General features: G+C 41.9%; 2 protein-coding genes across 2 annotated transcripts; both read right to left on the bottom strand.

The window, feature by feature from the left end:
- Positions 1 to 358: 358 nt before the first annotated feature.
- On the bottom strand, positions 359 to 5,915 carry lurap1l (leucine rich adaptor protein 1 like). Its single transcript, XM_085400206.1, has 4 exons — positions 5,829 to 5,915; positions 5,552 to 5,661; positions 5,168 to 5,459; positions 359 to 1,823 (listed from the first exon to the last, which is right to left on the bottom strand). Exons 3-4 carry the CDS (start codon positions 5,372 to 5,374, stop codon positions 1,434 to 1,436), a joined length of 597 nt encoding a protein of 198 aa, XP_085256332.1. The 5' UTR covers positions 5,375 to 5,459; positions 5,552 to 5,661; positions 5,829 to 5,915; the 3' UTR covers positions 359 to 1,433.
- Positions 5,916 to 7,085: 1,170 nt separating this feature from the next.
- Positions 7,086 to 12,104, bottom strand: LOC146675134 (5,6-dihydroxyindole-2-carboxylic acid oxidase-like). Its single transcript, XM_085400204.1, has 7 exons — positions 11,102 to 12,104; positions 10,654 to 10,976; positions 8,927 to 9,131; positions 8,646 to 8,813; positions 8,371 to 8,550; positions 8,134 to 8,280; positions 7,086 to 8,046 (listed from the first exon to the last, which is right to left on the bottom strand). Exons 1-7 carry the CDS (start codon positions 11,454 to 11,456, stop codon positions 7,859 to 7,861), a joined length of 1,566 nt encoding a protein of 521 aa, XP_085256330.1. The 5' UTR covers positions 11,457 to 12,104; the 3' UTR covers positions 7,086 to 7,858.
- Positions 12,105 to 25,412: the final 13,308 nt, after the last annotated feature.

Genomic DNA, 25,412 nt, shown 5'->3' on the forward strand with positions numbered 1-25,412 from the left:
GTTTATGCCAGCCAAAGAAAATGACTCCAAACACTCCTCCTTTGTTAACAGCTTGGATATTTTAAAGGTTACAAATAAACAGCTATTTGCCCAATTTAGAGTTTTTAACAATGTGAATTAACAAGGGTAATTTTCCACGGCACATTACACGGGGCACCGCGGAGTCTGACCTCATTATTAAGAGATTATTCTCAACTTCAATCAGCTAAAAAAGGCGAGCACTGTGAGGTTCACGTTCCATCTCATTTGGATCCCAAAATGAGGTTTGTTTCTAAAAACGGGACCTAAAGGTTCAGAATGCATCATACTTAGAAGTTTCTTTGCTTAAAGAAAAAACAAAACAACTTAGCACAATGAGCAAGAAAAATCACAATATATTATTTCATTTTCCACAACAGATCATCAGCAATCAAACAAAAACAAAACAACAACAAAAAACAGTTTTTGCTTTAAAAAGCAGGCGAATACAAACGTCAGATACGTCAACACAGGAGCTTTAAAGCTAAAAATAACACATGTATGTACAGCGGTGTATCGCTCTCGCTAAACCGTTCTTTAACAACAGTGAATTTAAAATCTGCCCACAGAGCAAAACATGTGTCCCACATATGTCCATCATTTATAAACCTCCCATCTGCTGTTAAAGCAGGCCCTAAATTATCTATGAGACAATCAAACTGCTTTGGTTTTCAGTCAAGAATCTGTGCAACGAATCTCTTGTGTTTTAGGCTACATGCTTTAACTACTACTGCTGAGCAGAGTTTGACTTGGGAACTCTTGTCGGTAAACAAAACAAAAACAATAAAAAGCAGAACTAAAAGTTTCACACATACAGCAGTGGAGCTCAGGATTTGGCATGGAAGCAAAGTGCACTTGCTGTGACACTTAGACTAATCACTTGAAACTGTTTTACCTCGAGAATCGCTCAGCATGAAATGTCCAATTTTCCAAATGGCTGCTAAATCCCAATCTAGTCTGGATCAGCTGATTGTGGTTGACCTGACGCAAACTCAGAGTCGGGTTTTCCACAGATAGTGAGGAAAATCGGCTGTTCAGTTGATGTTTCTACTTTTTCCACACCCACCTTTGAAAATACCTTTAGGCTAAAAAGTGTGACAGATACACCCAGTGAGGTATTGGATAGCTGAAAACAAGAACTTTGAATCATGATAAAACACCCTTTCAATTAACCTGCGTTTAAAGTGTTAAGACATGAATGTTAAGCGTGAACGCTTTGAAGAGGCGCGTCGATTCGACAGAGTCAGGAAAGTAAAACGTAACATTAGTCATCAGGTAAGACTTGCTAACATCTCGCTACAATTTGAGGAAAAAAAAAAATAGCATTTTGTTTTAAAAGTGAAGAATACTTTTGAAAACCATTCTTCACAAATTACAGTAGTCCCTCTGTAATCGCCACATTTAGCTTATCATTATTATCCAAAGCAGTAGTATTCATCCGACTCCACCCTGAGTTTCAAAGGCGATTTGGCAAAGGCGTCGCCGTCGATCACCGTTTTATCCACAAAACAATCAAGGTCCGTAGGCGAGGGTTCATCCGGGAGGTCCTCTGCTAGTGTGTCCAGGTAACTACCCACAGACAGACCATCCAGGCCGTCACTGTTGCCATCATTCAAACTATTGAAGCTTCCTCGCAGCGAGGCGCCGTCCTGGCTGTCCGACAGGCTGTATAAGCTGCCGGTTAGGCTGCTGTCATGGCTGGCGACGCTTCCTTTGTCATCTATCATCCAGCGGATGGACTCGATGCCCTCGTTGATGGACATAAGCTGCTGCATGAGCTTTACGTCAATGGCTCGCAGATTTGCCTGTATTGTGGAGAAAAATAAACATTCAAGTAAGGTCACTGCATTTCGCATTTCAGGAAATATGGTTAACAGATCAATATGTCTGTTCTCTAAATACATGGCTAATGTAAGCAGTGGGTAAGCTTAACTTAAAGGGGGGAAAGAAAAATTAACCTACACCTTGTAATATTAGACCCTTTCACATATGCCTAGAGACTGGTTGACGATCTCCAGTTGGGTTGTGGGCAATTGCTCGAACTTGATGTCATTTGCAAGCTCAAATTAGTTGTAACAAGGTATAGAGGGCTGCATGAAAAACCATCCTGTGATTACTCTGGCCACTAGCAGATTGCAGTGGCCACTGTAGTTTGTATGAAAAACTTCAACTTGTCTACAAACACTTGCAAAATGTGCCTAGGGTATTCGGTAGCTGTTGGCAGACATGTAGGCATTTTCCATACAAACTACAGGCAATCTGCTAGTGACCGAAGCAATCACAAAAAGGTTTTTGATGTAGGACCCTCTTTAGTACCAATTTCACCCAGCAACTCTCAGCAACGACTTGACAACTGGTTGGGGAATACAGGAGGTCATCCAGGCCTCTGTAACTTACCTACTTTTATTTTACTAGTAACTGATTTAATCTTTTTTAAAGACATTGTTTGTCTTAGTTCAAGTACTTCTGTTACTAAAAGGAAGAAGTTCCCTTTTTAAATATGCCACTAGTGTTTAGAGCCTTTGTTTGAAACGCCATAAACAGTTACCAGCTGATCTGACCAAAGTCAGGTAAACGAGTTATCCATTACTTGTCGTGACAACAAAACAAGACTATTTTTAAAGCGCGCGGTCATATCATCTTAGTGAGGATTCATAAATAACTACACATGATAAATGTCTGAGAAGTCTGTTTACATTTCATGTGCCCGACAGATCAAATTTTTAAATCAGCAGATATCGGCATTGGTCATAAAAATCTCAGTTGGGTTCTAGCAGTCTTCCTCTTTGCTCAGCTTGAGACAAAGAGTTGTGGGCTGACTTAAAATGACATTTGCAAAGTCTTATCATGCTTCACATACCAAATTATTTTCTCCCCAGCCAGTATATTCTTCTTCTACTGTGTGACTTGTCTGTTGGTCCCACTATTTTCTCATCATCTCCAGAGCAAAGATGGTATTCCAGATTCAACTGTCTGACTGTTCTGAGCACACTGCAGGGGAGCTTGTAGAGTATTTTATTTAGTTGTAATTGCCTAACAGTTATGCATTCAAAAGAACAAACACAGTAGTGAAAAGTGTACTTCTTAGCATTTATAATGACAGAACTGGAGCAAATGACCCAGCAATTACGTAACCTGTAACAGCCACGTGAGCAACACCAGCACCCTATTTAAATCTGTAGATAAACAGACAGGTATGAGTTATGCCAGATATAGACTTCTGAGGAAAATCGAAGTCGTAACTGGAAACTCCTTTTAACCTCATGTTGTAACCTTCCAGGTAACCTGAAGGGACCTGAGAAATGTAACTACATGTCCGGTCAACACAGATCACAATGAGTCCGACTGGTCTGGAAGATTATGGCGTAGATTTCGCGCTGAAGCGTAATTCAGGCATTGGACTACTTCTTGCCAGTAGCTGTGGCGTGACAATTTAAAGACAGAGTCAAAGTCCACTAACAGTGCAAGAAATAGAGCTCATAAGTAAAGTGGAAGCCAAGAAAACAACTAAAAACGAGCAGTGTCAGTATTGCTACTGTAAGCATCAAGGTTCAAGGATCATTCCTGGTCTCAGAAATAGTACTCTCCCCCACAGATAAATTAGTCAGAGAAAACACAATCTACTCCAGTCATTGTTGGGTCATGTGACACCGGAAAAACGACTTGTACGCATGTCAAATCACAGCCAAGAGACAGTTTTTATTCAGGACAATGGATAAACGATGCCTACTTTACACAGTATGGCCATTGACTAAACTTCCTGCCCTGACAAACCATGCTATTGAGGGTGGATGGAACTGCCTATGGAGTCATTCAAAAGGGATTCCCCCTGCGTCTACTTGGTGACAAACGCCCGGTCTGAATGAAAATTGGTAAAGGGGCAGCTGCAACATCCTGCTACAGTGAAAACACTCTGAGGCAGATGAAGGCAGACAGGGTTGGTAGACTGTTCCAGACAGCTGCTTTGACACAACAGCCTTTCTTTAGAGTGGATTTGTAACCACCCTTCATTTGGCTCACATTGCTGCCGGTGTGTTTGTTTTGCAAGTATAACCACCTGCCTTATGCACAAACACACACACAGAAGCTCAGCAGATGGAGTTACACCAGAATTATAGGCCAAGCAGCTATGTTGTGTTAATAGGATGGCACCACTGGGTCTCTATCACAAAATGAATATCAGAAACACAATTAGTGCAGCACAGTTTTTGTCTGCACTGGATGCAAAACATGATTTGTGATACAAAACCCCAAACAGACCTGGTGGGACTGCAGTTCACAGTTCATTTGCTCCTTTGATTAGTTTGGGCTCGCAAATAATGCAATAGAAAAGCTAAATGCTACTTTCTTGGCACAAACTTGTGAGTGTGCATGCAGGAAGTGGTCTGATTGGATTAGTGGCTGAAATGAGAGACCAGTCACAGTTGGGATTACACTCACTTCATTTAAAATAAATTCATTTAGTATTTTTTTCCTTTTACAGGATGCTTGCATAACAAAATAACTGCCACCAAAAATTTAAGTCTAAAAAAAGCCAATTACAGATCTACTATTGTCCTTACAGTAATCTTTAATAAACTAATCCTATCAGAGCGAGATCTGTGGCAGCGGGTCAGTCTGCTGGCTATGACACACCATCTGCTCGGGACTCCTAATACCAGTCTTGACCTTTTTAAAATGGCGCGTTGCTGCGACTCTGTCGGAGTTTGAGACTAGCAGGACATTCCAGGGACATTTGAGAACAATTTGAGTGATTGCAGATAAAACTATGCAAGCATGGGGAGATAATTACAGCTGCACAACTGCAGTGGACTGGATCATACGACAGGAGAGGGGGCGAGCGCCCTGAGGTGACGGGAGTTCACAAACAGTCCTCTGCCCGCAGCACAGTGTGAACGGCTGTCACCTTGCCCCGTGACAGTCGTTCACAGTTAATGGTTATACCTGGAGCTCAGGTAATGCTGTTGTGTCTAGGTAAGGTCCTTGAACGCAACAGAAGAAACAGGACCACCCTGGCAGTAAACAACGATGCCACCACATTTATCTGAAAGTAATTATTAAAATATTACTTACAACACCTGAAACTAAGCTTTAAAGAGAAGACTTAAACTGTTTGCAAGCTATTATAGAGCTCAGACAATACACTCACCATCTCTTGTTTGAGAAACATCATTTTGCTTTCCAGTCTTTTTATGTCCGCAGAGTTAGCGCAACATTTGCAGTTCCCTGAATGCGGCGCTGCGGACTTGTCGTGTTTCCCTCCGGCGAGAGAGCGAAAGAGACTGTCCGGAACTTTTCGGCCCAACTTCGTCTCTATGTCCTTCAAGTCTCGCATGACGCTGTTGTCCTCCTCCATCGCGGGGTGTCACACACGCAGTCAGGACAGTTATCTGCGACCACGGAGGTTATATTCCCACAGCCTGGCGGGCTGTTCGCGTGAGCTTTAATCAGAGAGGAGTGGAGTCAAAGTATGCTAATAAAAGTTTTAAGGCGCGCGCTCATCGCAGCTTCTTCGCTGTGACGCTAAACTCACCGCTGCCACAGCAACAGACCTCCCATTTAAGCTCGTGAATGGACAGTTTAACGACAACGCGCTCTCCGCGGACCCTCCCATTGGGGGAGCTTCCTCTGAAACCAGACTCCCTACAGGTGAGACGAGAGAGCGAGAGAAATAAAAAAGCAGAGGTGTTTCCAGGATATTATTTTTCAAAAGCGGTGGCAAAAGCCCACAAAGAAAATAAGCATGACTGTTTAAAATTTTATTATGAATAACTTTTTGCAAGGTCTTTTAATTCTCTTTATTTTCTCACCTCGTGACCCCCGACAAGCTGAGCTCGTGTTGTCAAGGGAAACTAGTCACAGTCAACTGGTGCTTTCAGAGTCCTGTAACTGTAATAAAAGACGGTTGCTAGAAGTGATAAATGAAGTTATAGCAGGGGCGTGTCCAGAGGGGTGAAGGGCATGGTTACTGCCCCCCCTGAAAATATAATGCCTCTTTTCGTTAGCGACTACTCAGCCTGAGTTTGCTCTGCTTGGTTTTGGTCATTTTCCATTACAATTGAGTACCACCTCAATGTGTATGGGGGTCGTTATAGCATTGTTTGTGTCATATGTATGCGACAGTGTAGGATGTTGAGGCGATGGTATACCTGCTGCTCGGTGTAAAGGTTTTTGTCAGACACAGGGACGACACACGCACACAACACCATGCCAGATTACTGTTAGGCTGCTCCCTTGTCACGAGGGGTCAATACAACAAGTAGGTCCATGTTGTACCCCTCGATTTGTCAGACTTCCTGACCCAACAACAAAGGAGACTTGGGTCTCTGTGGAGACTTTAAGCATTAAGTTTATTTTAATGCTAAAACCTTTGTAATATTAGGGCACTTATTAGGATTAGTGGCTCCATAGTACAGGGGTTTACACACTTGGCTAACAAGCAAAAGATCCCTGGTGTCACCCAAGGCCTCTGGGGCTCTTATCAAGAAGGCCATCTGGTGTAAAAACTAAACACCCTTTGTGAATAATGAAGCAGCTGAAGCTAACTTCTTCTAGTTTTTTCTTGAGTAAAGAGTTTAAATACGTCTCTGCGCAGATTCTCAATCATCCAGGTCATGGTAGTGTAAAGAGCCTGGAAAGAAAGCGTCATGGTTTCATGACATTTCAAGACGTTTCACAAAAAGTCTAAACATTTGTTTCACTGCTTTGCAAAAAACTCAATGCAAACAGTGTTTAACCTCGTGGGCAGTGCCGCTTATCGCGTAACACCATCTGCACGAGGGCGCAGGGCAGCAAATGAGCCTGAAATCCATGCCCACTGCTATCTATGCCAATTTTCTACACTGTATTTGTTCCACATCAAATTCTGTGATTTTCCCGTGGGCCTGCATTGTTCACACCCTTAAGTAGCATAAATGATTCCCAGATGCCAAACTATTTAATGTATAGCCCCTAAGTTCAACAGAATTATTTATGTAAAAATACAAAAGTATAAATTACATTTTTCAACTATTGTATGAAAAATGTGTTTCAGCTAAAAAGACAGAAAATAAAGACTCTTGACACTCTTTTACATTTGATCTAAATCACCACTGTGCTTTATTTTCCTTCTACTTCTTCGTTTATTAGCAACATTTCAAGTCAGGTGAAACAGTAACTTAACACATCATAAAAAAGCATATCTATCTATTGAACGTTCAGTAGGTCCTGCAGAGTTCTAGAAATTAAACTACAGCACCCCCTTGTGGGTAATATGGCTTAATTGCATGGGCACTTTGATAAAATATACCTTTTCTGGTATTGTGCAGCTAAACCAAGCGAACCTAAAAAGTCAGATAAACTCAGGGGATGATTTAGAGTATGCAGTTAGTAAAACGATAGTCATGTTCAGGAAGTATTACTTCCTTCATTACTTTAAATGGATGTAAAACGCTCACTGGCACATTCCTTTCAGGCGTGCCCCCTTTTTGTTAAGTGAATCAGCAAACACTGAACTTAGAAGTCAGCTGATCTTGATATGCAATTCCTGATTTAAGGCCTTTTTTTAACCACTGATCAAATTCAGGGTCCTGGAGGGGTGACGCTGGGCAGAGACGGGGTGAAAGTCTATTTCAGGGCCTTTTCATTATAAAAAGTCTTCAGTAAGTAGGAAATGTAAAAGTCAATATTTACATCTGCACTATTTGTAAATATAGACGCACAAATGCAGCAACAAAAGAGATGATTTTATGTTCTAGTGAGAACAGATTCAGACTTTAACAAACCACACAAGCGTGTCACTGTGAGACAAAGAGGCGCTTTAAAGTGGGGCTTGTGTGTGTCTGTGTGTGTGAGAGAGAGTTTATACAACAGATTGGCTTTTCTCATCATCGTAGCGCTGGTACTGATCCCCGAGCAGAGGCTGGTGGCCCTCCTTCCTGTGAGACCGGGCACGCACAGCACACGTGGTGAGAGCGAAAACGACCGCGACGACCACAAGGGCAGCGACTATGGCCATGGTTATTATTTCGCTCAGGGTGAAATTTTCACCTGGAAAGGCAGGAGTAAACAATGATTACAGGTCATCTGAGCATTTCTCTGAAGGCGAGATTAAAGGCGTGCGGGTCAAATGTGTACCTGGCCATTCGGCTTGGTAAGAGTAACCGAGGTTTTCAGGGGCGGTCACAAACATCTCCGAGTTGGTCACCGGAGGCCAGAAGGGCACCATGTTGTAGCGCCTGTTGTGACCGATGGGAGCATCTTGTTCTGGGTACACAGCCGCATCTGTCGGGAAGCACTTTAAATTAGCACAAAAGCTCACCGCGCCATTATGAAGGACAATACGTTTTTTAAAAACAGATGCTACTGAAAGACCTGGGCTGTGCCTCCTCAACCATTCATCAAATATTGCGTCGGTAAAGGTGTGGAGCAGGACGAAGATGGGGTCGTTCGGGGAGAGGTGAGTCTGTCCTCCTGTCCCGTTCAGGAACAAATGAGCCAGGTTGTGGAGGCTCCTCACTATAGGGTCGTAGTTCCCCTTGGGGGCGCTGTAGCCTGCCAAAATAGCACGAAAGGGCACGAAAAGCTGTGTATGTGAACGCAAAAGAGTTGTATGACAGACAGACAGAAATATCTTTGTGCTCGCTCACCTTCAATGGTGTTCCTGAAGCTTTCAGAGGAGGTGGAGAAAAATGGCGGCGTGTCAAAAGTGTTGACCTGCAGGCAGTCTGCCACGTCCTGGGGCTCCGGGAGACGCTGGACCATAGGCCTGTTCACATTTCCTGCCGGGTTTCTTCTAATGGGAGAAGACTCGGTGCCTGGAGGGAGGGAGGGAAAGGAAAACAACCTGGATATTACCGTATTTTCAAAAAGAACTCCAAAACAAAACCCCCCCACAGATCACTGCAACATCACCAGTCTCCAGCCTCACTGTTGCAGATGGTTCCCAGCGTGTCGTAGTCCTCCACGCTCTCACAGACGACTCTCCACTGGGAGAATATGGAGTTAGAACTCAGAGAGTTCATGTCAAAATTGCTCCTGGCTCCCATCAGGTCATCTGTGCAGATGTCACATGTGTTTCCCCCGATAGCAAAGTTCCAGTAGGGCAGGGCGAAGGAAGGGTTTTGCAGCATGTCCTGGGTATTGAGTATGAATAAAATCAAAGCATGGCTGGGTTAGAGTGTGTCGCCATGGATAAGGATGTATTTGACTGTGATGCAAACCAAATGCATTCAGTCTGAAGAGTCGGTATTGCAATCTTTCTGATCTAATTTAAAGTTTCGTTTATTTTTAATAAATTGTGCTAAAAAAGAAAGCTCTAGTGGAAGTCTTTTTAATCCCTTTAGTTATGTAGAACGTCTATATGAAGACAGAAGTTGGGGGGATGTATACGGCGCTATAAAGTCACGATGGATTCAGAAATGATGAAACTTTGTGAAAGGAAGTTGCAGTGCAGCGCTCTTGCTCTGCTTCCGACTTATTTCATGACTTTCCAATGCAAAACCTCGTAGTTTAAGATAAGGCGTAAAGGTAAAGAAAATGTTTCAATAGAGGATTTATAGGGGCAAAATATTCATGAATCTCAAAGGAACATAGCCTGTCTGCTTGGCTGTGAATTATTCCCTCCTTCAATTCTTCTTCTCCGGTGGCTTATCAAAGGAAAACTTACCAAATCCCACTTTTAAAGTCTATGCTTGCTGATATGAAACCAGTCGGGTAAAAGAGTGAGTTGAAGATAGAAACCCCCCCACCACACTAATAAAATCCAGGCATTCTTACCTATATGATTTAAATGCAGCAGGACAAGAAGCAGAGACAGTTCATTCTAATTCTTACTGGAGAAAAAAAGAGCCTCCACCAGTGTGTGAATGTGAGAGTGAATGAATAGTAGAATTGTAAAGCGCTTTGAGGGCCCCGAAAAGCGCTATATAAATGCAATCCATTATTATTATTATTATTATTATTTCCCTCAAACTTCACCAGTGTGACAGATTTGAAGATGAAAACAGAACAACAAAAAACAAGGCACTAATTAGGGATCCCAATTTAAACCAGAAACTTGCTCAGGATAAGGAAGGAGCTTCTCTGCAGGAGTCCAACACTGACAGGGTTCAAACCCACACAGCACACACAGCAGCCTCATTCTCTGCCCTTAATTGTGACCCGACTGATGCATGCAACACCGACCCTGGAGCGGATTATTAACATTCTCCACGTGTCACTTTCGTGATCGTTAAAGTCTAATAACGCCTCTTCAACAAAGCTCCTTTCAGTGCTGTTTTCTCCAAATGGATGGTGTGCAGACCGAATCCAATCTCTAATTTGAAGTGGTTAAAGTCACATTTTGCGCGCTGCTCGCTTATTAAGGTGTGACATTGCTTCGTCAATTATGATTTCTTCGCCATTACAGCGCATTAGACAAAACAAAACAAGCGGGCAGGGGAGGGTGGGGTGGTGGGAGGCAAGAAGGACATTTGTCGGTGTTAAACTGGTAAATTAAAGATGTCGATAAACAATTAAGTGATGATTAGCGACTCTCAGGCAACAAAATCAGTTAGTTTTTTTTTTCTTTTTCAAATTTGAGTTAAAAAGACCCTAATGACATCCGCAATACTACAGTGTACGCTGTTATAGATCTAATTATCTGCACTATCTCACCTGCATGTCTCGCTCCAGCTGGAGCAGGTGGTACCTGTGCCAGGTCAGGAAACCGGGGCCCTCGTGCGAAAAATCCACGCCCCCAAAACTGGCCTGCCCCGCGCCCAGGAAGGTCTTGCTGACGGAGTAATAGTGGGACCAAACGAAGTAATTGTAGATGGAGACGTTTTCAAACTGCGTGGTGTTCCCGTCAGGGCCAAAGATGCCCGGATAGTGCCGCGTTGCGATCACCAGATCGGGGTGCACCGTGCGCTTGGCCTGGTCCAATGCGTTCACGAACGCACGCTTTTCCTCCGCGCTGAGCTGCATCACGTTTCTTCTCACTGGAGGATTATAGCATTGGAGAAAAAAAACATATTAGCTCAACCGGTCGCGCTAATTGGAAATCAGTTTTTAATACCCAAGATGCGCGTAATTGGTACATTTTTGGCAGCTTTTTTGCACTTACCAACAGGAACTCTTTGGTCACAGTTGGGCCCGGTCAATCCGTGTTTACAGCGGCCGCAGTTATGACCACTGAAGTTTCCGTTACACTGACAGGTACGGCTGAAAAAACGGCTGGGCCATCGTTCCCGATCATCCCGTCCGTCGTGCGGGTACTGAGGCCCATGCGGCTGTGTGTCCACCGCCACCGACACACACTGTCCACGCCCGGTGCTGGAGCCACACGGGTCATTAGGCAGTCCAGAAGGCGACGGGCAGCACTGTCCACTCCTGAGACCCTCTGGAGTCACACACTCTCTGGGGAACTGAGCGCTCACAACCACCGCGCCCACAATCACCAAAAAGCAGAACTGCCACATTATCCAAAAAAGAAAAGTCGCTGCCAAAGTTTTACGCACGGCTGGTTTCGAGTCTGTTTTTACTGACTGACTTCGAGTACAAACCTGAACTAATTATTTTCCCCCAAAATACACTTGCATCACTTCACATCAGAAGTTATTTCTTCTCTGCCAAATGAGTGGGTGTAAACCTCCACCTTCCATGCACCCACGCAAGACTCCACTTCTGTTTCCCCCCCAAAACCACTGAACCGACGACCTTAAATACCGGATTAGCGCATGACTACCGGATTTACTGACTCCCGCGTGATCCCATCACATAACATCATATTTCCTAGGGATGGAGAAGGTAGTGTGATCCGGTCATGCACACTTTTATTCCTCTAAAAAAAAGTCCCTGGATGTCTACAGTCGACCGAATAAACACAGCATTAAATGTAAGAAAGTCCAATTAATAACTGACTCTAAGAAACACAAATTATGATAAATGACTACTTCCACACACACAGTGTAACGTCTCAGTGCGCTTTTATGAGCACTGTATGAAAATTAATTAGCTATGAAGTAATAGTTCCCCCCTCACAAATCTTTTAGCAAAGGAATAGATGTTTGGAGAGTTAAAATAATAATAAAAATTTTTTTTCAGCATGTTGAAGAAATTCAACCTAGTGTGTGTGACACTGGAATTTAATCTTGTCTCAGAGGTTTGCTAAAGTGATCATATTTCAGGTCATTTGACTTCTCAGGAAGGCCCCTCCACCCTCCCTCTCCACCTCCTTCTTTCCCCAAACCCGAGCCTGATTTTACTGTCCAGAGCATGTGAGACTTGAAAGCACGAACAGCATTTATCCCACAAGAAAAAGTCTTTGAGAAATGTAAAAATGTCTCTGTGTTTTAAATCAGAATAAATAACAATGCAACAGGTTCCTATTTCCTTTCACGTCATGCATGGAAATTTAAAATCTGAATTCAAAACAGATCAATAAATACTTTGCTGGTTTAATCAGCCTTTTAAATGCTCCGCGTGATAGATTGTTATAACTTGCCTACAAGGAAATTTGTCGTCCCAGTCAGAGCTTACACAGAAACACACAGTGTTTGTTGAGGGCTCGTACTGCACGCACAAACCTAAGGCACACTCTTCTCCATCTGAAAGTTCCCTATCTCCAGCCCCTCTGGCAGTAATGTGACGTGGGGAATGAGGTGATCAGTGTCATGAGAACTAGCTGTGTGATGTCAGACCGGAGGGATTGCATGTAGGAAGGCTTTTGAGGTAATAATGGTGGCAAGTCTGGTTGTTGGAGATAAAGAAGGTATAATGATGTTTCATGCAGGGAGGGGAAACCCAAGATGTGGCCTGGGGAGGTCACACCACACAATAATGTCATCTGGGTTCCCCACACAACCAGTGCTGAAGCTGGTTCTGCTGGCTGAAGTGCTGTAGTTCCCATGCAAACACACAGTACTTATCGGCGATTAATAAAGGGCAAGCTCAGATTTTTTGTTAGCCAACTGTGTGTTATGTAGACAAGGTCATTATATTTCGAATATATCCAAAATCTTTGCAAAAGTCTCGAAAAAAATCCTCAGGACTACAAAAACTTTATAGTGCAAGATGTAAATGGTAAAGAGGTAAACAGTTTCTCGGCATGTCTGTTATAAAAGACCATAAAAAGTAAGAATATATGAATTTTACAATCCCAGAGAAGCAGAAGGTGGGACATCATGTTGTCTCATCAGGAGTAAATTCAGACACAGCAGGAGGGAAAGCTGTATACCTGTCACACATAAGGACCTTCTGTTTCCAACTAACTTTAAGGAATTATTTAATATTCTTCAACACGGAGTACAACACACTCCTAAAGATGGCTGTAATTTAAAAACATAGATACGACATGTTTGCTAGCAAGCCTCCCAAATGTTTAACAGCTTGGACGTGTGACCATACGATGAATCTTTCAACCACCAAAGACACCAGAGAGAGAGAAAAACATGTTTTCCTGCAGCTCTAAGTTAAATTCACTTCTAAAGAATGAGTTACAGCTCACTTCACAACGAAGACTGAATGTAAGCCTTCACAACAAACCATTCACATGACACCTTGGCTTCTTTTCTTCATTTGTTTATGATAAATGTGTATCTTTTTATTTTATCTGCATTTTTCTTTTATGTTGATACTGTTGATTGACAGTGAACAACTGTGGTTAAGCTAAGTGACAAAAGAAGCAAAGATGTCTGCTTGTGCTTGCTAAATAAATTCTGCAGGACCGATCAGGCGAACAGCAGCGTGTTTCCTCTGCTCATTATTTCTCCTGTTTTACAGAACGCTAATCTGCCCACCGTTACGCTTGATGCCATGATAATCCAAACAGTGCTGAGAGTCTGAATTTGAATTAAATCTCCAGGACTTATTTTCCTGTTACGTCAGTTCAAAAGTCACATTTTTGAGAATAGCCACTGAATGATAAACAGATTCGCTATTGGTCCGATGTGACTTTTGTGGATTTATCTTCAAAGGCTCACATATAAAGAGACCATAAGTCTTTGTGCAGCTTTGAATTACTTTGTGTAACCACAGCAAGCAACCTTCAGAAAAATGCTGACCCACATACAAGAAGTATCCAGACTTCTTCTGTTTGCTCAGTTTCCAAAACTTTAAACGACTTTCTTCTTTTAAATACGATTCTGATCTCACCACATTATTTATCAGCTGCATTTGAGGTGAAGGTTACTGTTAATTGTCATTCATTAATCATGTACAACTCTTGTTTTACGTGTAGTTACGGCATTTATTATGTTTAATTTGTGCCTTTGCTTGTGTTAGTTCTAATAAAAGTTTTATACGTATAAAGATATTACATATAAGATAACTCAGTCCTTGTGTTAGATGGAATGTTACCTAATTTTCAGTTAAAATCTCTTTCAAAGTTACTAGTAACTATCTATAATTATTTTGCTAACTCTCACCATCAGACTGTGTTATTGGGTAGTGGTCTAACTGGTTATGCTTACTAACTCTGATTCTCTGATTCCCTCCACATAATTTTTTATCTTTGTTGGCCGTAATTAATGCATTTAGCTAATTTTCTTGATTCACTGTGATGTTTGTATCCAGGGTCATGCCTCCACAAACAAAGAGTAACACCCCAAATTAATTATCTGGATAAAGTTATTTTATTATGATGATTCTTAAATCCTTTAAACATGCAGCCTCGCTGAGATCGGGACCTTGGCTCTTTTTTTCCTGCTGTATTTTGATAGATACAGTGAAGAAAGGACAGAAAAGCAGGGGCAGAGAGAGAGAGAGAGGAGAAGGCATGATGCACAGGGCTGCAGGTCAGACTCAAACTTGGGCCGGCTGCTCTCAGCCGTATGTCACGTGGTCGCCCGCTCAACACACTGAGCGCCCATTCATCCAGTTTTTCTAAGCCCAGCGTGAGTAAAATGTATAGCTGGTGTTAGAAAGTCCTGTGACCTGACACTGTAAATACTCTATTTAAATGTAATAAGAGATTACAGGTGACCAGAAAGTCTTTGAAGTAGAGCCTTATAAATAAACACCAGACACTCTGGCTGTCTTCTTTTTGTTAAAGAAGGCCACCCTACCTTTTATATAAGAGAAAAGCATCACTGCCGATGCACACTGTTGATATATGCTCTAAAGCCCTCCTCCCGGTGGGACATGCCCGGAACACCAACCCCAGGAGGCGCCCAGGAGGCATCCTTGTCAGATGCCCGAACCACCTCAGCTGGCTCCTTTCGATGTGGAGGAGCAGCTGCTCTACTCTGAGCCCCTCCCGGATGGCCGAACTTCTCACCCTATCTCTAAGGGAGAGGCCAGCCACCCTTCGGAGGAAGCTCATTTCCGCCGCTTGTATCCGCGATCTCGTTCTTTCGGTCACTACCCACAGCTCGTGGCCATAGGTGAGGGTAGGGACGTAGATCGACTGGTAAATTGAGAGCTTCGCTTTTACACTCAGCTCCCTCTTCACCACGACGGACCGGTGCAGCGTCCGCATCACTGCAGCCGCCGCACCAATCCGTCTGTCGATCTCCGGTTACCTCCAGGGCCGGAGATACAGTAATGTTAGATTCAATAGAAAACACACGATATGTGCAAATACCCAAAATCATCAGTCTTTGTGAGAGGTGTTTCTTATGAGTCTTATACTGTGTGAGTTCATAGTTTTCAATTGTTTCCACGACTATAAAAAGTTTAATATGCAGAAGAAGCAAAAAACCAAAACTAAAAAACAACAAGAACTTTCCTCTGCTTTGTGTCATTTCCCCCCAGTTTAGCTGTTCTATGAATTATTTCTACAACATTCAATTGAAATCTCCCCTCAACTGCCCCTCGAGCACGTGGATGTTGATTTGCTTCATTGTTCCTCAGGTGAAGGAGCTGAGGTGGAAACAAAAAAGAAAAGCACTGATTACTCCAAATAAGCTGATGATACCAGTGAAAAATCTTGATTATTTTGGTGTGCTGCTATCATAACCTCAAGGCAGTTTTGCAATTAGAGAAAAAAAAGTCTGTTTTTGCTTACAGACTCTGCAGCCATAACCCTAAGGACTTAAAATCTAGGGCAGGATCAGCAAGGCAGATGCTTTCAAAAACATCTTACAGTCTGCCCTTAATTCACAGCAAGCCTTACCCTGGATTTCAGAGGGCACTTGATAGCTTTTAATTGTTAGATATTATCTAACAACATCGAGGACATGTATATTAGCTATCCTCCAGGGGGATCAACATCCTCTAATTAGCAACCAGATGCTTTGCAAATTCACACATCAAATGCTCGTCATAGGGAGATCTTTCAGGAGAGGAAGAAAAACAAGTTCATGTCAAGGGTCTGACTTTAAATAACAACATCTGCTTTCTGTTGAATGGCAAGTAAAGAGTAAAGCAGCAGAAAATGAGTGTTCCTCAAAAACAACACTTGCAGTTAAATGCATGGAATAGTTGTGCAGTAAGTACAAAATTTAGGCAGCTTTTCTTTAAATATCCAACTGAAGCTACGATATGTATCATATCGGGGTGGATCCACTTTGCTCTCAGAACTGCTTTAATCTATCATGGCGCAGATTCAACAAGTGCTGGAAACATTCCTTGAGAGTTTGGTTCACATTGACGCAATAACATAATTCATCCATAATGTGAATCTCCTATCCCAAAGGTGCTCTATTGGACTGAGATCTGGTGACTGGAGGTCATTTGAGTGCAGAGAACTCATTGTCATGTTCAAGAAACCGGTGTGAACTTGATGACTTGGTGCGTTATCTGCTGGAAACAGCCATAAGAAGATGGGTACTATTAGATTATTCTGTTATTATATGTTACCTTATATATGTAATCAAAGTAGTTGAATTAGAATACTGCTGTAGATCACATTATACCCTTTAATATAGAGTGTGTGAGCTGTATGTAGTTTAGTTCTCATTATACTTTTGAGTTAACAGAACATATTCACATATTAGTTCATTAGATAAATGTGCATCACTCTGTATCCTTGATCTGCTGGGAATGTGTTACACTGTTTTCTTGACATGCTTAATTGTTGAATCATGAAGAGAAGGTTGTAAGCAGGAGACTCTGTGTCTAAAGACAGGGGAGATAGATAGACCACATTCCACACCCCCACCTTACAGAAAGCAGAGAAACAACTGCCGAGGTCATAACTTAGGCGCTGTAACAGAGAAAAAATGTGATGTTTTGGCTTTTACGACTAGCTGGGGGCCACTAGAGACTATAAAAAGCTGAGCAACCCGTCACCATTTTGAGACATGTGCCTGACCCTCTGGTAGCATCTCTCCCGTCCGGACGTTGTAATGCTCTTATTGTTGAATTGTATGGAAATAAATGATTGTTGATTGAGCATTTATACACCGAGTATTGTCCTTCCTTCAGCCCAAAGATTCAAAGAATTGGGAGAATTCAACAGTACACTGTGCTCATACGGGATGGACGTGATCAGCAGCAACACTCGGATAGGTTGTGGTGTTTAAACATTTCTCAGTAAGTACAAAGCAGGATCAAAGTGTGCCACAAAAATACCCCCCACATCTCCACCAGCAACCGGAACCCATGAAGTCAGCATGGGTCCATGGTTGTTTATGTCCAATTGTGTCGCATCAGAAACCATCAGACGAGGAAACATCTTTCTGATCTTTTATTGTACAAGTTTTGTGAAACCCAGGAAACTGTAGCGGCATCCGGTGCGGTTGTCTCCCGCTGCAGGTCATCTGCTTTAATGTTCGACGTGTTGCATGCTCAAGAGGGTCTTCTGCAGATTTTGGTGGTGATTCGACTTACTGTTGCCTTCCTATCAGCTCAAAGCACTGGTCTTTCTTTCACCTCTGGTATCAACCAGGCATTTTCACCCAGAGATCTGCTGCTCACTGGATATTTTCTCTTTTTCAGCCCGTTCTTTAAATCCTCGAGATGGTCACGTGGGAAAATCCCCGTAGATCAGCAGCTTCTGAAACACTCAGAGCAACCATGGCACATTCAAAGTTACTTAAATCAGCTTTCTTTCTTATTCTGATCTCTGGTTTTTAGCTTTAGCAGGTTGTGTTGACCGTGTCTACATGTCTGAATGTATTGAGTAGCTGCCATGCGATTGGCTTAATTGCATATATGTGTTAACGAACAGAGGAACAGGTGTGCTAATGAGTGTATTCCTACTTGAGTGTGTTAGCATTTCCAGCTCTCTATGATCTCAGTCAAAGCATGGTCATCTCAGGCACACAGCTATGGCAGAAGCCCCGCCTATGGTTCAAAAAGAGTTTGGAGAGGGGCAGCCAATCAGGAGAAACTTAGCTTAAAGGGAAATTAGCCCTAACTGAAACAGCTTGTTTCAGACAGGACCTGCACCAAGACCCATCATAACACAAACAAGGATTATTTTGAACTTTATTCCCAGAATAAACAAAGGTGTTTAGAGTAAAAAAAAAAGATAAAAGCATACATTATTTAGATACAAATAAAACATTTGTAAGAAAATAAGGTATATTTAAAAAAGAACCAAACCAACCAACCAAACCTTTGAGAGGGCGTGACTCTTCAGCTGGAAAATAACAGGGTTATTTATAAAAAGTGGCTAAAACTAGCTTCACTTTCACCAGGTGTTGCACTAAAAACATGCTCAGCTCACAATACAAGAGTAAGGTAGTAAATGCCGCAGTTTTGCTTGCAACAGAGTACTTCATGTTGTTAGCACTCCTTCCTCCCTGCTGATAAAAAGTCTCATTTCATTGTCAAAGATCTAACTGAGTAATGTTTTGATGTAGTTTGCTTTAAAGCTAATATGTTTCAGTCTGGGGCAAGTTGTCACTACCACTTTGTTCTTGCTAAGACAGAAGGGTACTGATGCTGTCAGTATTAATAATTTGCATGCCAAGTCATTCATCATTTAAATGTTCTCCTCGGGCTTATAAAACAATGTCACTTTCTTTCCCCAACGTGACTCCTTACACCGTAAGGCAAAGACTCTTAACTGAGTCACATGAGTTTCACGTTGGTTATCATGATTCCAGCTGGCTTGTATTGTTTCATAATTGGGGCGTGACGGAGAGGATTTTACAAAGCTAGCGCTAAGCTCATTCTCATGTTGTAACTTTTGAAAGTAGAGCCACATTCCTCATGCATCTGCTGTTCCTATGTGCCCTTGAGGACTATAAGGAGGCCTGTTAGTGTTGCAAAGTTGTTTGGACCATTTAAACATTATTTCTTTCCCCGAGTTCTTATCTTCTACTTTTTTTTAAAGTCAAGATGAATACTGTAATAGACATGATTATGAATTATTCTGACCTTAGAGTGTTATATCTGCCCTAAATGAATTTTCTATGATTTATTGTCATGGGTGTTTAATAATTCAAAGTTCTATTGACCTGAAAATGCACTGCAGTGTTTTAAGGTCATATTCCAGGACAGAAGCCACCAGCTTTTCACTATTTGTCTTTACTGTCTGTCAAAGACATCAGTTTAGCCTTAATTAAACTGCCAAATAGGCAAAATTATTTACTTTTTAACAGATGTACAATAATGTGCAAAAGTCTTGATCCACCCTTCATTTCTTTATATTTTTCTTTGAAGGAAACAAACTTTCTTGTCATTTTTAAAGTGATCTTTCAGAGGCAGTTGGCTGCCTTTCACTCATTTTCAGTCCAGTCTTTGTACCTGATCATTTTCAGATGAATGTTTTTTGTTTGTTAAGCCACTTTAACACTGACCTACGAATCATTCAATCATAAAAAAAGGCACCTAACTCAAGAGATAAGCCGCTGTGGTGTCTACACCTAACTGACACTATGTTAGTAGCAGCCTGTTGCAAAAACACATAATTTGTTCCAATTTTTTTAGTCGACTCTATGAAAAATTCTAAAGATAGCAAAGTCTGACAGGCATAAATTAGTATTTTTTAAATCAACGGTGCTCTATCCGGTCGTTAAGTCTGACGTCACTAGCCGTGTCTGGGCCTAAACTCCGCTGCAGGTCCATATATCAAACGATCACTATAGCATTACTGAGACTTGAAAATCTGTCTAAAGTCTTTCATCTTTAATAAAATGATCAGCGTTCTGCTCTACCAGGTGTAACAATTGAGTTTAACATCCAGGCATCCATGAAAACAGAATTTATGACATTTAACGGAGTTAGAAGTTAGCAGGAAGTTAGCTCGCTAGCTTCTATCTAAATACAATATAGCATGTCCTGACTGCGGGGTTTTGGAAACAAATTAAAACGTACAGCTCTGTTATTACTTCCAACATAAATGAAGACAGAAAACTAAAAAGCAGTGACGTTTGTAGGGTTACTGAAGTTTGGCTAGCTGGTATATAATGATGTGCTACGTGACCGCTAGCGACACAGCTATGTTAGCATAATATAAACAAGCTAACTTTTTGATACCCGATAAAAGTTAACATGAGTGTTCTCGTGGTCAGGAACAAATGTAATCGCATGGCAGGATGCTGTAAAAGGACCAAACTTCAGCCAGGAGAACAACTGAGATAATCCATCCACAATACGAGGATAGTCATTCATATACTGCTGCATGGGCTGGGCTGTAGTTACATCCTAAGGTTTTAAAAACTGAGCTTAAATAAATGATTAGCGGTAATAAAAGCCGAGGGAGGTCAACAGTGATCACTGACTGTTTTAGGAGCTTTTTGAGATTAAATAGAAGAAAATACATAACATTAAACATGTTAACAACACAAAAGCCATATTAAATGCAGACTACTTTAGACCCGGAAGTAGGATTCGTCACGTCATCACTGAACAACCGGATAAATAAAATTGGATTCATTTCCCAAAGAGTTATAAACTGAAAACTATGTTGTGCAGCATGTCCTTAAAAAACTTTGAGGAAACTGGTAGAGGACAAAAAAAAAAATAAATCATGTCCCGGTTTCATTTTTCAACATGACAAAGATCCCCAAAACACTAAATGATAAATGACTGGTACTTACACAGTATTGCAATATATTGACTCAACATTGAAAAAGATAAATCAGGGGTATGACAAGATTTTCCAAAGGCTGACATTGATATCACATCACTAAGATGCCCATAAAATAACACTTTTGGCTGATCCTTGCTATCAATCAAACAGGCTGATTCGCTATGTGAGCCACATGTAAATATCCAACAGAGCCTTGTGGCACTTTGGGAAACAGCCTTTAAATTTTTATTTCTTTATTTTTTCACGGATCATTAACCTCAGTCTTTTTTAATGATTGTATTTATTATCGTTACATTACATGTTTTGTTTTCTCTTGCTGTTTAGTGTATCTTCCATCTCACTCTTGGTTTGATTTAGGCAACAAAACCACTTAGGAAAAGACAAACACACTCAGCTGCGCTCTCCTCTGGGATCACTTTTGAAGTCTTGCTGTGGACTTTGTTTTACTGTTGTTTGGTTAAAACTCCTGGGTTTGGTTAAAAAAAATAAAGAATGTGCAAACAACACGGCACTTTTAAAATCAAAAGTCGGTCATGCTTAATGTCTTGAGAAAAAAAGAAAAAGAAAGAAAAATTCACATAAAAGAAATTTCATGACTTTTTCATGAACTGCGGCCAGGCTCTGTTAGTCCTGTGACCACCGCTCACGCTCGCACTGCCTCGCTGCCATTCTTCGTGTGCTCACAACTCTGCCTGTGTGTGTGAGTAAACCTTGGGCAGGATGGAGGATCATGTGAGAAGATGTGACTTGGGCTTAATGATAATCCCCGCCTTTGGTAAAAATGGCGCAGTGGGAGTCATTAGGAGGGAGCTATACAGCAGCGGTTCATATGACTGTCAGCCTCTCTGTCTATCTCCTCCTCCCCGCTCCTCTTCTCTAAGACAACGCCTGCAACTGCTTGTCATTCCTCTTCACTTTTTCATCACAGGTTGCCTTCATGCCATTTATTTGATCCCAGCCCCGAGTCCTCGTGTTCATTTCCTCCTCTGTATTTTGCACCTTTACGAATGAGTCCCATGTGAACACCCCGTTACAGCTTGAGGCATCTATGCAATAACAGCTGTAGAGTCTATAGAGCCGAGCTAGTTACTGTGTGAGGCTGCACTTGGACTACATCGGTACACAAGCAAAATAAAATGCCAACGATAAGTTTGCCAGGCTCTGAAATCTGGTAATCAGCACTAAACAGAACAGCAGAGCTCCAGGCTATGAAGCCAAAGGGAGGTTTTTATGTATGGATGGCACAAGACGAAAAGCCTGAGGATAACCAAGCTCACCCGGATAACTCAATGTTTAATGGCAGTCATCCAGTACTCCTCATGGGATTTAACATTAATTTAACTTTAACTTAACCTCAGTGCGGCGATAGCTTCTGAAAACCATTACAGTGTCTGCATAAAACTGTTGTGGCAAATAATCTAGTGGCGGTTATCTTTAATTTTTAACTGCTGACCTTTGACTAAATCAACCATATTGATTCTCTTCTCTTTTAAAATGTAGCAGATTAGGATCAAATAAGGAGTTTGAGCAATTTACATTGTCAATAATTGAGCGGTGAGGAAAAAAACCCATATGTAATTGTTACAGAGTGCATATAGGAGACAAAAGTAGGAGTTTCTGATAGGTTGGGCTAATGATGATATTATATGTCACGTTCCAAATGATCTAAATGCAATCAGTCGATTATTAACAGCGTGCGAGCATTTTCTCAGGCTGAAAATCCGCTTCACTACTTATTTGAGGTGGGAGTGAATGAAGGTTTATACTGTGGGACTGTCTGGGTACGGAAGGAGGCAACCTCATGACCAAAGCCCCGGGGATGCATGTGTGGAGGGGCGTGTGTTTGAGAAAGGAAGGGGGGTGGCGTGAGTTCTTCCGTCCTTGCATGTTTGCATTTCATATCAGCTGCTGAAACTGCAGAACTACCCAGTGGGGCTCAGATCCTTGAGTAATGTGTGTTGTTTCCCCCCACTGCCCGGTATCTCAAAAGAATTACCAAAACGAATGCAAAGAACGACACTGTGTGATATATACAGGCACTACAGCTGTTACCTCATACCTGACAACATTTCCCATATCCTTAGATTTTCAGTGGTCATGACCGATATATCTGTGCTGCGGAGAAATCAATTTGGATCCTTGAATAGGTGGGAAAGGGAAAAAAACAGGAGAAAACTCTATTGAGCTTCACACCATATCTGGCACAGGAATACAAATAAGCTGGGGAATAAGGGAGTGCATTCCTATTACAAAACGCCTATGCGCCGGGAAAGACAACAGAGACTTTTAAACAATTAAGCAATTAATCCGCGCAATGGAGTTTTTTGTGATAAGCACATTAACAGTCACAAGCTCGGATTCCGGCGCAAATTAGTTGCGCTTGGCGGCTGAGTGATAGTTAGGGAAGGTGGGAAATAATGGCTGAAGTAGTTTAATTACACTTTGTTGAAATTCTGAACAGGAAGTGATTAACAATGAGACAAAGTTTAAGCTTTCACTCTCTGGGTGTAATACTGTAAAAGAGCCAGCAGAGGACAGTGACAACTCATGTAAAGATTTGTGCTTACACATGTATCCAACTTGTATGTTTTTTTTTGCAGCTCATAAGGGTGGGGCTCCATTTCCTATCATAATCTTATACATTACAGACAGAAAACTGCAATTTTTTTTAGCAGCAATTTTAACCAGGAGCCCTTATTTTGCATGCAATGTAGCAACTAGATGTCATGGAACCCAATTCAAAGAAAACTGTTACAGGTATTGTTTTATAGCACCTGCATTCACACTGGTCCCAGAAAGATTTGCATGCACTGGACCCTGAATGCAAATCTCTTTGGGACGAATACGAGTGCTGTCACATATAAGGTAAAAGTGCTCCCACTTCAGGGTAGTTCAGAACTTTTCAGGCACTATGCTTCACATCCATTTTGCAGAAATACAGAATAAGCATTTTATATGTGAGTCAGGGAGAACTTCATTTGTTCCGCCAGGGAACTTCTGAGAATGTAGTGCCAGCTTGAGGTAGACTGACACGCTGATGAATAGCGGGAGTTAGTCCCTCAAATGGAGGCCTCGGCGAATATCGGGATACTGTCTACTTAGCACATGCACCAGCATCTTAAATCTGCTGCTTTCCAATACCAAAGCACTTCAGGTGATTTACATAGCAATAATTTAAACAGCAGAGGTGCTGTGACCGGGCGTTAGCAATAAACTACAGAGATCTACCACCCAGACTGCTGCTACCACTTGATTGCTTTTTAACAGTCATTCGTCTTGCCGGAGCTTCTTTAGAAGGCATCATTTTTTGGTCAGCCCTTTGCACTCCTATGTAGATTTCTTACTGATGTATGAAAATCAGGAAGGATATTGACACGGGAAAAGGCGAGGGTAATTCAACGGGAGCCGGCCGTGTCACAGTTCATCGCAGGCAGTGGCGGTAATTAGTGAAGAACAAGTCTTGCTGCAGGATGCTGCAAGAAAACAGCTGGGTTGGAGGGGGCTGCTCCAGCCCCGGCCAATTAAAATGCCGGAAAGAAGAGGATGATGACAGGGATGGAGGTTAAGAGCGTGCTCCTCGTTACTGGAGAAACAACACTTTTCAGAAAAATTATGCTGGCCTAGTTTATGTGACATCATCAGTGGGAGCTGTGAGTTGAATCAGATATATAAAAAATTGGAAGAGATTGCCTTTAAATTGCTGAAATCTTGACCGCATTTGGCTGAACTTCAAAACAGGGATGTTTGCTTTTGCGAGTTTGAGAGCAGTGAGAGCAAATGGTTCAAGTGACCATATTTCATTCCAGTTACCAGTGAGAGCCTTTGGCTATAGTGGTAGCTAGTTTTATTAGTAGAGTAACACTACTGCTAGAGATGCTTGAGGCTTGAAGACTGAGTGAGAAAAGCAAAATGGAGAATGGACACCCAGCAAACAACACAAAGATGAAGTGAGGTTTCATGGACTGTGCAAATGTCTTGATTTAACATTCATTTCTTTATATGTTGCATCTAAGGAGTCAGACTCTTTTTGTGGTCTTGAGCAACCTTTTCAAGTTGTTCTCTGGACATTGGCTGCTTTTTCATTCATTTTCAGTCCAGTCCTTGAACTCGACCATTTCCAGAGGAATGTTTGTTACTATCAGTCTGTCACAAAAACATATAATTTGTTGCCAAAGTTAGTCAAAGATAACGGTTTGACAGGCATAAAATGTTTCACTAACAGGGTGATTCCCAAGTAGCTATTAGTAGAAAAATTGACCTATCTTGGCATGGTTGAAATGTGCCCTTATGAAATTGAACAAACTGGATGAGCGGAAGCTTGAAAAACTAAGCACGTGAACAACATCTGGAAGTCATCGTTATGAAAAAAGAAAAACCTGAACCCCCCTTAGATTCAAATCCAGCAAAGACCTGACAGGATCTAAGAGATGCATCTGGTTCCTCAGCTGAACCATGTACTGATCTTTGAAGCCTCAACAGAAATGGACTTATTTGAAGGGTTGCTGTCAAC

Source organism: Rhamphochromis longiceps, linkage group LG3 (assembly GCF_057381845.1).
Source record: "Rhamphochromis longiceps isolate RC_006_pf linkage group LG3, R_longiceps_female_GT1.1, whole genome shotgun sequence".
In the NCBI taxonomy this organism is placed as follows: Eukaryota; Metazoa; Chordata; class Actinopteri; order Cichliformes; family Cichlidae; genus Rhamphochromis; species Rhamphochromis longiceps.